Source organism: Pseudochaenichthys georgianus, chromosome 5, assembly GCF_902827115.2.
Source record: "Pseudochaenichthys georgianus chromosome 5, fPseGeo1.2, whole genome shotgun sequence".
In the NCBI taxonomy this organism is placed as follows: Eukaryota; Metazoa; Chordata; class Actinopteri; order Perciformes; family Channichthyidae; genus Pseudochaenichthys; species Pseudochaenichthys georgianus.
In genome coordinates this window covers 4,448,082-4,464,604 of record NC_047507.1, presented here as the reverse complement: position 1 = coordinate 4,464,604, position 16,523 = coordinate 4,448,082, and the positions used below count along the sequence as shown (strand labels likewise).

General features: G+C 43.0%; 1 protein-coding gene across 1 annotated transcript in view; it reads left to right on the top strand.

Moving 5' to 3' along the window:
• The window catches only part of chl1b (cell adhesion molecule L1-like b), an 83,737-nt gene that overhangs the window by 34,114 nt on the left and 33,100 nt on the right, over window positions 1-16,523 (top strand). Inside the window, exons 2-10 of the mRNA XM_034084162.2 lie at window positions 5,033-5,224; window positions 6,592-6,609; window positions 8,519-8,627; window positions 8,758-8,948; window positions 9,447-9,569; window positions 10,550-10,720; window positions 10,947-10,967; window positions 11,635-11,746; window positions 12,129-12,145. Coding sequence (XP_033940053.1) covers window positions 5,128-5,224; window positions 6,592-6,609; window positions 8,519-8,627; window positions 8,758-8,948; window positions 9,447-9,569; window positions 10,550-10,720; window positions 10,947-10,967; window positions 11,635-11,746; window positions 12,129-12,145 — 859 coding nt within the window. The 5' untranslated portion in view covers window positions 5,033-5,127. The remainder of the gene's footprint in view (window positions 1-5,032; window positions 5,225-6,591; window positions 6,610-8,518; window positions 8,628-8,757; window positions 8,949-9,446; window positions 9,570-10,549; window positions 10,721-10,946; window positions 10,968-11,634; window positions 11,747-12,128; window positions 12,146-16,523) is intronic.

The following is a 16,523-nucleotide window of genomic DNA, read 5'->3' as shown; positions in this document are numbered from 1 at the left end:
AAACAAGCATATTATCCAACACTTCCTCATCTCATTCGTCGTCTTGTTTCTGTTTTTTCTTTTCCTTTCGACTGATGTTTTAATAATAGATGAATCGCACGGCTGAGTAGAATGCTGATTGTGCGACTCGTTGCCAAAGGTCGAAAAATAATCTGTTTCACATTCTGAAGAGCGAAGGGGGAGAAAGCTAAATCTCTGAACACGGAGGCTAATTAATTTCCACATAAAGAAGTTTTGCCACTTAAAACACGTCTTTGTCTCAGCGCTACAGTAACGGGGGTCTCAGATATCCAAGCTAAACGAGCAGTCGATTGGACAAAAGGGAACAAAACGACGACGGAAAGGAACTGCACTCATTACACACACATCAGAAGCAACGCGAGTCAATTGGCGCTTAGTGTTAATCAGCTCGGCCTTTGTTTGAATAGTTCTTTAATGATCAAAAGGGAATCAGTGTGGAGGCATTATCAGAGGGGGGGGGGGGGGCGGCTGTCTTCCCGTCCCAGGTCTTTAACCACGAGAGTATTTTAATCCAGCCTGACAAGTCGAGGATCTGCTTAATCCTATTACAGGCTTGCACATTAAACTACAGTAGGCCCGCACGTCCCCGCCTCTTGCCTTTGTGTGAGGGAGCAGCAGATGGTGCCAGCTCCAGAGCCTACTGTAGTGCACTTTCAATGGGCCAGCGCTTGGACCCCTCCCCGTTACTAAAACAACACCGCCACAAGTGTGGAGAATGCTCTAGGAAACAACTTGTTGTCGCGGTATTCGTTTCCTCATTCAATCGTACAGTGTGTGCACATTTAGTGCACGTGTTTGCCGGTCAGAGCTAGGTGTGACGCCGCACCAGATGGCCACGCCGTGAGAGTCGAGGAACACGGAGCTTGCCAATTGTTTTAGAAGCGTGCCAACGTTATTGGAACAGGGATCACAGTTTCGCAATAGTTTAAGCAAAGCTGAACGACTTTAACGAGGTGATTGTGGGAATATATACATTGTGTATATACACAGCATATAAACAAAGACTTTTATACACAAAATACTAGAAATGTTCTTAACAAATGTTCTGACATCCTATGAATCGGAGAACATGATGTTTCTAACCTTTTGTGATGTGTGTGTTAGGAATGGAAACGCCTATGCTGTTGTTTTGGGATCTAACATTGTAAGATGAAGACTTGCTTTTGAGGAAACCGTTTCCTGTCACAGAAACAAGCGTTTCTTAAATGTGAAGAGGCAAGAAGACATCCGACATGATGCAGAATCAGATTTGGTGTATAGTGTTAACTAAGACAGGACATACCACTAACTACATGTATCACTTGAAGCCTCACGGTACGTCCACACAGCAGCTTTTCAAACATCTTGAAATCTTGGAGCTGGGCGTGTCTGACAGCTTGGGGATTTTTTGCGAGCGACGCGACCAACAACCAATCACATGAATCTCCCGCCCCCGACATCCAAAGCAAAAAACCCCGGGGATTTTATGGGAGCAATATATATATATATATATAAACTCCCCAAACAGGCGAAAACCTACCAGTTTCCCCCCTGTCTCTGCCCCCTCCCTCCATGCCTGGTTCCTCCGGTTTGTATCCCGTTAATAGTTCTGGTCGTAAAGAACCGGGTGATTTTCTACCGTAATTTCTCGTTTGGAATATGAGGAAATGAACTGCGGTCTGGTTCTCCCTGCTTACACGCGGTTTGATTGGCTAGCGCTTCTACTGTCAGATTTGCATAAACGTGTTTGATTGGCTGACGCTTCCAGCTCAGCTTCAAAAGTTGAACATTGCGCAACTTTTGAATCCTGGAAATCCTGGAAATCTTCGCTTCGCTCCCCCACAATGCAGTTCGGCAAAAAGCGAGGCAAAGTGACGTCATCCCCATTCAAAGTCAATGGGCAGAGAAGCGCTGGAAGATTCTTCTGAAGCTGCTGTGTGGACGTACCATTACCATGCAGTTAAGCATGCAAGCGTCCGCCTGCAATCTCATACTCAAGCAATTAGACCTATCCACAGCCACATTACTGGGCTTTCACTTCTTTAACATACACATATCATGTTTTGACGGAAATAGCAAAGCATGCTGTTGGAGATTTGTTGGATTTTACACGGATACAAAATGAACCAAGCTTCTTGACGGTAGACTTCACACTGCAGGATTTAACGATACAATATTAAAGATTGTACAAGTATTGACTGTGAAACTATTGTGTAGCCCTGTTATAAGGCGAGGCTGTAAACTCATCATGTCGCTCATGACGGATTTAGGGTTAGTTTGAAGTCTGAAAACTCGTTGGGTAGTGTTGACTGTGGCAGTGGCATTAATGATGATGGAAACAATTAGGTTACAATGCCTTTGTACCAAATCGGTCTACATTCCAAAGTGTTCTGGTGTTGTTGACGAACAGGAAGTTTATTGGGGAGCGCTCTACATCTGTGAAACAGGAGAGCTTTAAAGTACAGAGGCAGATTCCACTTGTCTTCACTTCCCTCCACCCCACGGCTTCTGTCCCCTCTGAGCCTTGGCTAAGTTAGGGTTAGGGTTCATATTGGCCTTCCCGCAGTGAGCAGCTTTTAACCCCCTGCCAGCTTCATCAATCTCAGCCCGGTGTGATGGCTGCTAAAAGAGGCGTGCATTAAGGACAGCCTGCCGTCTGTAAATCAGCCGAGCTGCAGGGGCCCCCTCTCGTGTGCAGCACATAGGTCGAATAGGCAGCGTACCCTATGAATGTAGACATCGACACTCGCAGCAGTTAAACCCCACGAGCGGACCTCCTCTCCACCAGATGGCCATGCCGGTTCTCCATACATGTTTAACGAGGGGAGAACAAATTAAATCAGAAGGCAAATGATCAAGCTCAGTTTGAACAATGTAATCCATATATTAGGTGGTGTTCGGTTGGTGGGGAGAACACAACTGGACAATGAGAAAACATTTTCTTGTGGGGATTAGAAGCCCCTTCCCAATGCTCTTAACCAGCCCAATCTTACCAACAAAGCACAAGCCAATTAGCACAAAGCCCTTAGCTTTTGATTGTAATCAGTGTTTTAGCAACATACATCACCGTGCCTGGGAAACAGTGAAACAATAGAAAGCCTAAGGCATTTATTTCTACTTGACTTATAACTCTGAGACGCCGATGTTCGGCTGGAAATAAAGTCAATAGGCCTGAATTGTGATGGAGTGGGTTGGGTGTACATAATGTAGAGCACACGGAGGAGTGCGGAGCCTTGTTGGTGATGGTGTAGGTGGGGGGGGGGGCGGAGGTCACAGCGGGTCAGAAAGCTAGCATTGAGTCACGGACGGAGTTAATACCATTAACATGAGGCATGGAAGAGAAGTTCAGAGTGCACGTTCGTCTGAAAACAGATCTGATATCGACTCTTTTGTCCGAAGGTCAATTATTTAATTACATCCCTTGAACAGCAGTTTGACCTCGGCGTTTCATATTGACTTTGTTAAGACGGCAAGAAGATTAGAACAAAGTTGAGATCAAGAACCATGTCAACAGCGAGCTTTATAGATATTGTACGGTTCAGCGCACAATGGTCACTGGATGGGATACTGGTGCTCGAACAGCACCATGATGTCCCACTTTATAAACTTGTGACAACCCTGGTGGAACCATACCAGAACATGTCAAAGAAAATGTATCCCGTTAATTAGAACGCTAATGTTGATCTGTAGTGTTGAATGGCTTTGTGGCCGGCCTCTCTGACCAAGCTGTACACCTGCCACCACTGCACCGCGGTTCTATAGCACACGATTTCAGATTTCCATTTCTTCCTTAATAGCTTCGGGTTTTAATTCCAAATACTTAGACACCAAGTCCCCTGCCATTGCCTGGTCGGTCAACTCTCCCTAATCTCGTATAAATCCCTACTTTCATCCCAGACAAGTGAAATCCAACTTCTTCTCCTACGTGCTGACATTCTGCTGCTGAACGGGGCAGATTTACAATTGTTTTATTTAATACATGTGGGCCCTGAACATGGGTTCTAATGGGTTTTATTGATATAAAAAGAGAGGGTCGGGTATGGCTGGCTAGTGTTTTAATTGGTGTACGCCCACACATTGGAAATCACCGGTTACACCGAAAAACCGCTTCTCCTTTGAAATTGAAAATGTAATCACGATACTTTATAAGTGTCTTTTTATAATTTCACATTACTCTAAAACTCTAATTTGTTGCTGTTACAGTATTCCTGTTATGGTGTGAAGCTAATTACTCCAGCGTAACCCACGGAGTTGGGCCCCAGCCAACTCGAGGGAGACTATGAACTGGCGCCCCAGAGGGTGTTAACATCACCGCTACAGACGCTACACTTCCCATACATCCGTCCTCCTCTCTCCACCCGCTGCACTGTGCACCCATCATGTGCTCATTACGGTCCAGACTCCGCTCGGTTAGCTGCAACATGACCCAGGTACTCTGCAGACTCTCTGTAACTGTTAACTATGAAGGATGGTTCTGCCTCACACCCTCAGGCAGCAATATGTCTGCAATAATAGATAAACGTGGAGCTGCATTCTAATCTGTTTGAGTTGTTATCAGAAACATGCAGGCACCGATGTCGGATGCATTGTATTATAACTTTGATGGTAATTTTGATTTGAGTCTCGGCTTGGTTTCAGGAATACATTCTCTCTCAGTGATTCTGAACATCTGCCATGCATTAATAAGTCCACGGGCTCCTTCATTTGTTTAGTTATTTATTTCCATTGTCGCCCGGAAAATACACTTTCCGCTACGCACTTCCACAGACATCCAACTAAAGAAACAAGCCGGGTCCCAGGGGGAAGGGGATGATAGCAGGCTTTAAAGAAAATCTTTCTTTGTCAGAGTAACGCATTGAACTAGCGCAGCACCGAGTCCCTGTTGACGCAACGTGTGATATATGACGCCTGGCTGAGCAGGGCGCAGTCGGGCTCACGGTCACGGGGGATTTGTCGTGTTTTGGGTTTGTCTTGTCTGTCTGCCAGCGCGTGGGTGGATTCATGGGGGCCTCCGTCTGTGCTGCTTTCACAGGTACCGCATCCTCCGCGCGCCAGAGAAATGAACTGAGGACCGAGCAGCAGACGGCACGCGTTTCTTGAGGACGTCCGATATCCAAAAGACAAACCATGAGGTTACAGAAGAGCCCGGGATTGGCCGCTGTGCTTTGCCTGATCGTCTGCATGTGTGCCTTCTCTACAGCAGCCTTCGACATCCCGCTGGAGGGTGAGTGCTGACTCTTACTATGCACGAGTAATCCGATGACCGGTGTATTTAAAGCGCCAGTTGGCGTTAATAATGAAAACACACACCGTCACTTTCTAACCAGGAAAGAGTGGAGATGTAATTGTACTGAATATCCAGAGAGATAGGGACATGTTTCTGAAATAATGTCGTTTTAAAATGTTTAATGTTCAATGCTGTCAGCTCCGAAAACTACATTCCATTGACTTCCATTAAATTGCATTGCAGGCACGCATCTCTCTCAAGATATATTTTTGATTTGATTTTAGGAAAGTATGTTGAATAATTTAAAAGGCAAGTTTAATGCACTAAACAAGAACATGCATACAGCACGTCCTTTCAACTTGAAGAGACTTTAATAAAAGGGTTCTGAAGGAGAGGTATAACCATGGATGCATGGAGAACTGAACACGGCGTTGGATGCGGGACCCCGTTCATTCCTATGAAAGCTCATGGTTGGGCGGTAACCGTGTTCGTACTAGGTAGTCAATATAACAACAACAACAACAATCTGCTGATTTACAGAAGTCCCTTTCCCCAATGTAAGTCAATGTGAAATAGTATTTTTGGACCCATTGACGTCACAGGAGTTTTAGTACCATCGTTAGCCATTACAAATATTTGCTTCAATGTCCGACACACTTCCTGGGGGCTTGGTTTTAACCCCCCACCAATGCATGCTGGGATATTTGCACATTAAGCCTCATGTTCATTCTGAAATCTAAATATTCTACATTTAAGATGATAACTCATTCAGTATACAATTCCCAAATGTTTACACAAAGCACACTTACTTATTAGGAACACTATGTTCATTCAAGACAGTCCTTGAAGAAGCAAGTGCATGCGGCAGTGTATAAAGGAGGACAGGTAATGTGAAAGGAGTGTTACAATTGTTAAAGCTCATCTACAGAGAACTTGTCCTTGAAATGCTTTTATCAGCAAACAAGGTGTCGAAAAATGTAGAGGCGAATAAATCCAACACAGAACTGTTGCACTCGTCAAGCGTTCTGTGAATGGAATACATGCACAGCTCTTATCTCGTGTGCATCCAGGTTTGTTTTCTTTGTGTTGTTTCTGCGTGTACCCCAGTTTCCTTGGAAACACATATCAAACCTCTCCCTGTTTAAATTATTCAGAAGTATCTCTTAAGAGCTTGATAAAGAACAGTTCAAACAGGCTTTGGTGCTCCCTGATGTTTGAATATCCTTTTAATTCCGCCGCCTGTTATGCATTACTCGTGTGTTTAGAAGGGTTTATATCGAGAATGCTTGAGACATGAAGAGATTCCCAAAATGCTGACTGTTTTTCGTTTTGTTTATCCCCCCCTGCTGCCATGGATCTTTTAGTTTTAGGTCATGTAAACAGTAAGTTCACTCTGCCATAGCATAGCTCGTATTAGCGTCTGCTGCTAATCCCTTTGGTTCGCTGTGGAGCGCAGCAGAAGCTTTGCTTACTGCCATATGTGTTGGATCACAATCTCATGTCATCAGTCGTGACTCCATTTAGCTCGTACTACTCATGGCATGCCCACATCTTCTCTACACACATATTATTAATACTTATTGTGTTGTGTTTGTTCCATATTGTCTCACGTATGCCATCATACAAAACCAAATGAGAGAATAAAACCAATCTAACAAAACCACTTATTCATTTGAATCGTTAACTCTATCGACAAAATACTACATGTTTCATTCCTTTAGGGCAGGGGTGTCAAACTCAATTTCATCGCGGGCCACATCAGCATTATGGTTGCACTCAAAGGGCCGGTTGTAACTTTAAGACTATATAAAAATACATATATAAATATATCATATATATAAAATAATGTATTATATTACATCATTGCCTCTGCATTGGATTATCATGGATAGGGTAATAACTTCATAATACGTCTGAAAGCAGAAGTCTAGGGCAAATCATTGCAAGTCTTTTCAGTGCGTGTGTCCCAAAATGATTTAAAAAGAAAAGCCAAATTCTGGAGAAAAAAGAAATAGAAGTGACATTTTGAAATAAAAATCTAATTCTGAGAAAAAGGAATTCTATGAAAAAATGTATATTTTGAAGAAAAAAAGGCAAATTCTGAGAAAAAAGTCATATTTGAGATGCATTGTGGGACATGTAGTTTATGGGCAACGTGCTTCTGTAGAATGTAACCGTATAATAAACATATTATATTCTTTGCAAGCTCTTGTGGGGCCACATAAAATGAAGTCGCGGGCCGAATGTGGCCCCCGGGCCTTGAGTTTGACACCCCTGCTTTAGAGTAATGTTACTGTCAGTATTATACACCCATGTTTTTGGGATGTAACTCATCATAACCTCACATTCCAGTGGTTCCCAACCCGAGTGAGTCTGACTCGTCACAAGAGGATTACGTGGATAAGAAATAAAGAAAAACATATTTCCGTTTGACGATATTCTACAGTTTCACAGACTACTCTTCATTTGTGCTTTTTCTATGAAAAGCTGGACTTTTTTAATACTTAAGGATTATCTTAGAATCCTTAAGAGATATGCTTCAATGGCCCGAACACCTTAAAATGCTATTAAGTATTACCCCTTATCTGATGGACTTTCTTAAGAGTTGTGCACAGAATCCCTTAAAGATATTTCCTACAAATAAAGGTAAGACATTAACTGCATTATAACAGATGTCATAAAAATCTTTTGTTTGCTTGCAACTGGCTTCTGTGCCTGTTTTCACTTACCTCACAGATGTGGCCTCTGGATTCCCAACCTGTCTGTTCTGGCTTTAAACTGCACAGGTGTGTAAAGAGCACAGCTGCAGAAGGTAGACTGATCCAACTCTAAACAGCCGGATACATCATGCATCGAATACTAGATCCATAGTGCGGACAATTCTTGTTACCATGTGTTCATTGTTCTTATGCTTTAAGTGATATTCAGAGGCACCTAAAGTCTTGTTCCATACTTTGATTGCTGAGGACTTTCTTGCAACTAACTAACTTTAAGAGGAGGACTTAAGTATAAGACCAAGATGATGAGATAAATATTTCTTAAGAGAAGCCTATTTCTTCCAATTGATTTTGGTATAAGGAAACTTTAACTTGGCTTCAAACTAAATTCTTAACTTGAGGTGATTTGTGCAAAAGCTGCTCTCAAATATTTATATATATATATCCTCGTAAAGGCTGTTTTACATGCGACGAGACAAGCCAAACAGGTTGGGAAGCACTACTCGTTTTCATCCCATTGACCTGATACTGCTGAACAGAGCTCGGTATTAAACCCTGTGCTGTGTTTCTCCAGTCGAGCAGCTGCCCACCATCACCGATCAGTCGCCCAGCTCTCTCATCGCCTTCCCCTTCGACGAGAGCTTCCCGATGATGTGTGAAGCCAAGGGAAACCCCGAGCCAGAGTGAGTAGCTGTTCGCAAAAACAACAACAACCACAACAGTTTGTCTACACATTGAATGTGGGTGGAAGAGGAGCATTCGGCAGTGCTGACCCAAGGCCTTGACATTTCAACACTGCCTTTCTTTATGCAGATTCAGATGGACCAAGAATGGCCAGGAATTCGACCCCGATCTCGACCCCCGACTGATGAAAGAGGAGAATTCTGGGACCTTTGTGATACCCAATAATGGGAACCTCACCGAGTACCAGGGAAACTATCGCTGCTACGCCTCAAACAGACTGGGGACCGCCATATCCAAGGAGATCGAGTTCATTGTGCCCCGTGAGTAACATACATCGTGTGTAGGTCTGTGTGCGTGGTGCTCTGTTACAGTGCTTTCAAAGTGATGCAGGGCCTGTGTAATGACTGCGCCTCTCCATTGTGAGCTTTTCATTGTATCGGACGTGGCAGAAAGTCATTGGGGCTCCCGAGCTTTCCGCCCCTCATCTATAGCACTGGAGAAAAGAGCATTGAGGGTGATGCAGCCTCTCCATCATTTCCTCTGCTACACTTTTCCATTAGCTTCCACACTGTATATAAACTCTCAGGGTGAATCCACGCTATGGGGGGGGTGGGCATTTAGCACTCAGCGGCCACATGCCAGACACAATAATAGTAGTGATGGCTGTTTTGTCCAAAATCTCCCATAGATTTCTCCACTGAGTGAAACAGGAAACACTTTATAAGCTTCTGACTAAACCCAAGAATGATTTGACTGCCATCTCCTGGAGAACGAGGGAACTGCATCCTTCGTATCATTCATTCCCTTCTTTTCTTCAGATGTTCCGAAGTTTCCTAAAGAGACCCTGGATCCTGTGGAGGTGGAGGAAGGCCAGGCTTTGGTGTTAGAGTGTAACCCCCCTCAAGGGATACCCCCCCTCCAGATCTACTGGATGACCATCAGTAAGCGAGACCTCTTTGTTGAGATGAATTAACGGATGTCTAATAATAATTGAAAAAATACAAATAATAAAAAAAGAAAATACTAATATTTGAAATAATTACTTTAATAATTAATTACATTTTTTAATTTGTCACCTTTTTAAAATATACAAAATGCGAAAAATAAAGGAAAAGACAAATACAATAAAATATAAACAAAAAATCACAAGATATTAAAACGAATGAATTCATAATTACACATAAACAGCAAGGAATACATAAAGTAAATGCATAATAAATGTGCAATTCACTTAAAAATACAAATCTTGACATTGTTTTGATGCATCTTAATCCTCACACACAACTATATATATATATATATATATATATATACAATGATAAAGTGATCTATTAAGGGCTTTAGCATGCGCTGAAAGACGCTTTACAAAGATAACAAATAAAGTGTCCTTACTTAAGTTAAGTTAAGCTCAGGTTTATTAGAAACAAAATGTACTTAAGATATTAAAGTAGAAGTCTAATTTCTGCAGGGAAAGTGTTCTCTATGACTTGTATATAATTTGTATTAGTGTTAAATAGTCTTTAAATAATAATAAACAAAAAATCACAAGATATTACAACTAATTAATTGATAATAACACATAAACCGCAAGTGGTAAATTAAGTAAATGCATATTAAATGTGCAATTCAGCTAAAAATACAAGTCTTCACATCTTAATCCTCACACACGACTTGCTTAAGCGAGTTGTATATATATAAATAACACATTTGAGCTATTGGGTGCTTTGACATGTGCTGGAAGACGCTTTGCAAAGATAAAAAATAAAGTGTCCTTCATTTAAAGTATTACTTATGTTAAGTGTATTGGAAAGTAAATGTTCTTAAGGTATTAAAGTAGAAGTCTAATTTCTGCAGGAAGTGTCCTCTATGACTTGTATATCTTGTTAATGGGTGTTAAAAAGTGAACGCTCGTGTCTGTCAGACCTGCAGCACATCGAGCAGGACGAGAGGGTCTCCATGGGCCTGAACGGAGACCTCTACTTCTCCCACGCCATGGAGAAGGACAGCCGGAGAGACTACTGCTGCTTCGCCGCCTTCCCCAGGATACGCACCATCGTTCAGAAGAACGCCATGTCGGTCATCGTCAAGACAAGTACGTGTCGCCTCGGCGTCTCCATCCTCTCCGCATGATGCAACACTTTGCTCTCGGATCATTTCAGCGATGTCCATATTCACACTGCCAAAGCCATCTGAGTGTCGCACACCGTCTCGTTTATTCGTTTATCGTTTGATCTCGGTGATGTTGTTGTCGTGATGTATCCCAGCTGTCCTCATGTTCATTGTGGTTTTTCTTTTTGTCTCATTCATCGTCATTTCAGAAAACATGAGTCCTGAAACCGGTAAGTTTGACGTCTTTAGGGTAGAAAACACTTGCGTTGTGTGTGTGTGTGTGTGTGTGTGTGTGTGTGTGTGTGTGTGTGTGTGTGTGTATCCTTGTGGGGACCTAAATCTGTTTACACAGTCACGTGTGGGGACTGGCTTCCCCAAGGGTAAGGGCTAGGCATGTGATGGTTAGGATAAGTCTCCAGGAAGTGTGTGTGTGTGTGTGTGTGTGTGTGTGTGTGTGTGTGTGTGTGTGTGTGTGTGGTGTGTGTGTGTGTGTGTGTGTGTGTGTGTGTGTGTGTGTGTGTGTTGTGTGTGTGTGTGTGTGTGTGTGTGTGTGTGTGTGGTGTGTGTGTGTGTGTGTGTGTGTGTGGTGTGTGTGTGTGTGTGTGTGTGTGTGTGTGTGTGTGTGTGTGTGTGTGTGTGTGTGTGTGTGTGTGGTGTGTGTGTGTGTGTGTGTGTGTGTGTGTGTGTGTGTGTTGAGAAGAAGCATACTAGTGTAAGCAGCAATAGTACAGACTTCTTGGGGGTGGAAATCATAGAAGACGAACAAGAAATAATAAAGATAAAACATAGCATGCCAGGAATACCACACTTAAAGACACACACAGTCATAGTGGGGAAGAACATACAACATAGTATATATAATAAACACAGGGTTCACGCTCTGCTGTTCTCCCCCAGCGAACGCCATCCTGGAGCGGAGACCCTCTCTGCTGACGCCCTCTGGTGACACGTCAGAGACCCAGCTGGTCAAAGGGGAGGACCTGCAATTGGAGTGTATTGCTGAGGGATTGTAAGTAGCACTGCCTTTTTAATAAGTACGTGTCATATTATTCATTTTACGTTCAAAATCCAGTCACCGCTCTTGCCGATGCTTCTCACCACATTTGAATGTCATCTTTTTTAAGTCGTATCGCTTTTTCTTGCAGCAAAACTGAAACGTATTTCTCATTATACCATCCTCTTTGATTTTCTGAAGAATCAAATACACCTGTTAATTAAAAGGTGATGCATGTGACACATCAAAGCCTTTCTACTCGTTGCCGTTAGTTCCTAATTGACTTTCAGATACTTTGTATTCGTGTCTAAGGACATCGCTCGGACTACCTTTTCAGAAACACTGCTTTCAGATGTTTTAATAAAGCAGATGAAAAACAGTGTGTTGTTGCTTTCAGGCGCTTTGCTCCTCAAGGTCGGAACAGAGCCTTGAGGAGAGGAGCTGAACACATCGATATCAGAAAGCTGTTTATTCTGGCTTTAACAGAATCTAGGGTTTTATAAGCGAGCGGTTCTTTTATCGTTTCATTCGAATTACATTTTTCTCTTGTGTAATTCTCTTTTAAAGCCTTTGAATCAACATGTGTCCCCTCTTCTTCATGTCTCTTCTACATCAACATGTGTCCCCTCTTCTTCACGTCTCTTCTACATCAACATGTGTCCCCTCTTCTTCACGTCTCTTCTACATCAACATGTGTCCCCTCTTCTTCACGTCTCTTCTACATCAACATGTGTCCCCTCTTCTTCACGTCTCTTCTACATCAACATGTGTCCCCTCTTCTCCATGTCTCTTCTACATCAACATGTGTCCCCTCTTCTTCACGTCTCTTCTACATCAACATGTGTCCCTTCTTCTCCATGTCTCTTCTACATCAACATGTGTCCCCTCTTCTTCATGTCTCCTCTACATCAACATGTGTCCCCTCTTCTTCACGTCTCTTCTACATCAACATGTGTCCCCTCTTCTTCACGTCTCTTCTACATCAACATGTGTCCCCTCTTCTTCATGTCTCTTCTACATCAACATGTGTCCCCTCTTCTTCACGTCTCTTCTACATCAACATGTGTCCCCTCTTCTCCATGTCTCTTCTACATCAACATGTGTCCCCTCTTCTTCATGTCTCTTCTATATCAACATGTGTCCCCTCTTCTTCATGTCTCTTCTACATCAACATGTGTCCCCTCTTCTTCATGTCTCTTCTATATCAACATGTGTCCCCTCTTCTTCATGTCTCTTCTACATCAACATGTGTCCCCTCTTCTTCACGTCTCTTCTACATCAACATGTGTCCCCTCTTCTTCACGTCTCTTCTACATCAACATGTGTCCCCTCTTCTTCACATCTCTTCTACATCAACATGTGTCCCCTCTTCTTCACATGTCTCTTCTACATCAACATGTGTCCCCTCTTCTTCATGTCTCTTCTACATCAACATGTGTCCCCTCTTCTTCATGTCTCTTCTATATCAACATGTGTCCCCTCTTCTTCACTGTCTCTTCTACATCAACATGTGTCCCCTCTTCTTCATGTCTCTTCTACATCAACATGTGTCCCCTCTTCTCCATGTATCTTCTACATCAACATGTGTCCCCTCTTCTTCATGTCTCTTCTACATCAACATGTGTCCCCTCTTCTTCATGTCTCTTCTACATCAACATGTGTCCCCTCTTCTTCACGTCTCTTCTACATCAACATGTGTCCCCTCTTCTTCATGTCTCTTCTACATCAACATGTGTCCCCTCTTCTTCACGTCTCTTCTACATCAACATGTGTCCCCTCTTCTTCACGTCTCTTCTACATCAACATGTGTCCCCTCTTCTTCATGTCTCTTCTACATCAACATGTGTCCCCTCTTCTTCATGTCTCTTCTACATCAACATGTGTCCCCTCTTCTTCACGTCTCTTCTACATCAACATGTGTCCCCTCTTCTTCATGTCTCTTCTACATCAACATGTGTCCCCTCTTCTTCATGTCTCTTCTACATCAACATGTGTCCCCTCTTCTTCATGTCTCTTCTACATCAACATGTGTCCCCTCTTCTTCATGTCTCTTCTACATCAACATGTGTCCCCTCTTCTTCATGTCTCTTCTACATCAACATGTGTCCCCTCTTCTTCATGTCTCTTCTACATCAACATGTGTCCCCTCTTCTTCATGTCTCTTCTACATCAACATGTGTCCCCTCTTCTTCATGTCTCTTCTACATCAACATGTGTCCCCTCTTCTTCATGTCTCTTCTACATCAACATGTGTCCCCTCTTCTTCATGTCTCTTCTACATCAACATGTGTCCCCTCTTCTTCATGTCTCTTCTACATCAACATGTGTCCCCTCTTCTTCACGTCTCTTCTACATCAACATGTGTCCCCTCTTCTTCACTGTCTCTTCTACATCAACATGTGTCCCCTCTTCTTCATGTCTCTTCTACATCAACATGTGTCCCCTCTTCTTCACTGTCTCTTCTACATCAACATGTGTCCCCTCTTCTTCATGTCTCTTCTACATCAACATGTGTCCCCTCTTCTTCATGTCTCTTCTACATCAACATGTGTCCCCTCTTCTTCATGTCTCTTCTACATCAACATGTGTCCCCTCTTCTTCATGTCTCTTCTACATCAACATGTGTCCCCTCTTCTTCATGTCTCTTCTACATCAACATGTGTCCCCTCTTCTTCATGTCTCTTCTACATCAACATGTGTCCCCTCTTCTTCATGTCTCTTCTACATCAACATGTGTCCCCTCTTCTTCATGTCTCTTCTACATCAACATGTGTCCCCTCTTCTTCATGTCTCTTCTACATCAACATGTGTCCCCTCTTCTTCATGTCTCTTCTACATCAACATGTGTCCCCTCTTCTCATGTCTCTTCTACATCAACATGTGTCCCCTCTTCTTCATGTCTCTTCTACATCAACATGTGTCCCCTCTTCTTCATGTCTCTTCTACATCAACATGTGTCCCCTCTTCTTCCATGTCTCTTCTACATCAACATGTGTCCCCTCTTCTTCATGTCTCTTCTACATCAACATGTGTCCCCTCTTCTTCATGTCTCTTCTAATCAACATGTGTCCCCTCTTCTTCATGTCTCTTCTACATCAACATGTGTCCCCTCTTCTCCATGTCTCTTCTACATCAACATGTGTCCCCTCTTCTTCATGTCTCTTCTACATCAACATGTGTCCCCTCTTCTTCATGTCTCTTCTACATCAACATGTGTCCCCTCTTCTTCATGTCTCTTCTACATCAACATGTGTCCCCTCTTCTTCATGTCTCTTCTACATCAACATGTGTCCCCTCTTCTTCATGTCTCTTCTACATCAATGTGTCCCCTCTTCTTCACGTCTCTTCTACATCAATGTGTCCCCTCTTCTTCACGTCTCTTCTACATCAACATGTGTCCCCTCTTCTTCACGTCTCTTCTACATCAACATGTGTCCCCTCTTCTTCATGTCTCTTCTACATCAACATGTGTCCCCTCTTCTTCATGTCTCTTCTACATCAACATGTGTCCCCTCTTCTTCATGTCTCTTCTACATCAACATGTGTCCCCTCTTCTTCACGTCTCTTCTACATCAACATGTGTCCCCTCTTCTTCATGTCTCTTCTACATCAACATGTGTCCCCTCTTATTCATGTCTCTTCTACATCAACATGTGTCCCCTCTTCTTCATGTCTCTTCTACATCAACATGTGTCCCCTCTTCTTCATGTCTCTTCTACATCAACATGTGTCCCCTCTTCTTCATGTCTCTTCTACATCAACATGTGTCCCCTCTTCTTCATGTCTCTTCTACATCAACATGTGTCCCCTCTTCTTCATGTCTCTTCTACATCAACATGTGTCCCCTCTTCTTCATGTCTCTTCTACATCAACATGTGTCCCCTCTTCTTCCATGTCTCTTCTACATCAACATGTGTCCCCTCTTCTTCATGTCTCTTCTACATCAACATGTGTCCCCTCTTCTTCATGTCTCTTCTACATCAACATGTGTCCCCTCTTCTTCATGTCTCTTCTACATCAACATGTGTCCCCTCTTCTTCATGTCTCTTCTACATCAACATGTGTCCCCTCTTCTTCATGTCTCTTCTACATCAACATGTGTCCCCTCTTCTTCATGTCTCTTCTACATCAACATGTGTCCCCTCTTCTTCACTGTCTCTTCTACATCAAATGTGTCCCCTCTTCTTCATGTCTCTTCTACATCAACATGTGTCCCCTCTTCTTCACTGTCTCTTCTACATCAACATGTGTCCCCTCTTCTTCACTGTCTCTTCTACATCAACATGTGTCCCCTCTTCTTCATGTCTCTTCTACATCAACATGTGTCCCCTCTTCTTCATGTCTCTTCTACATCAACATGTGTCCCCTCTTCTTCATGTCTCTTCTACATCAACATGTGTCCCCTCTTCTTCATGTCTCTTCTACATCAATGTGTCCCCTCTTCTTCATGTCTCTTCTACATCAACATGTGTCCCCTCTTCTTCATGTCTCTTCTACATCAACATGTGTCCCCTCTTCTTCACGTCTCTTCTACATCAACATGTGTCCCCTCTTCTTCACTGTCTCTTCTTCATCAACATGTTTCCCCTCTTCTTCATGTCTCTTCTACATCAACATGTGTCCCCTCTTCTTCACTGTCTCTTCTACATCAACATGTGTCCCCTCTTCTTCCACGTCTCTTCTACATCAACATGTGTCCCCTCTTATTCATGTCTCTTCTACATCAACATGTGTCCCCTCTTCTTCATGTCTCTTCTACATCAACATGTGTCCCCTCTTCTTCATGTCTCTT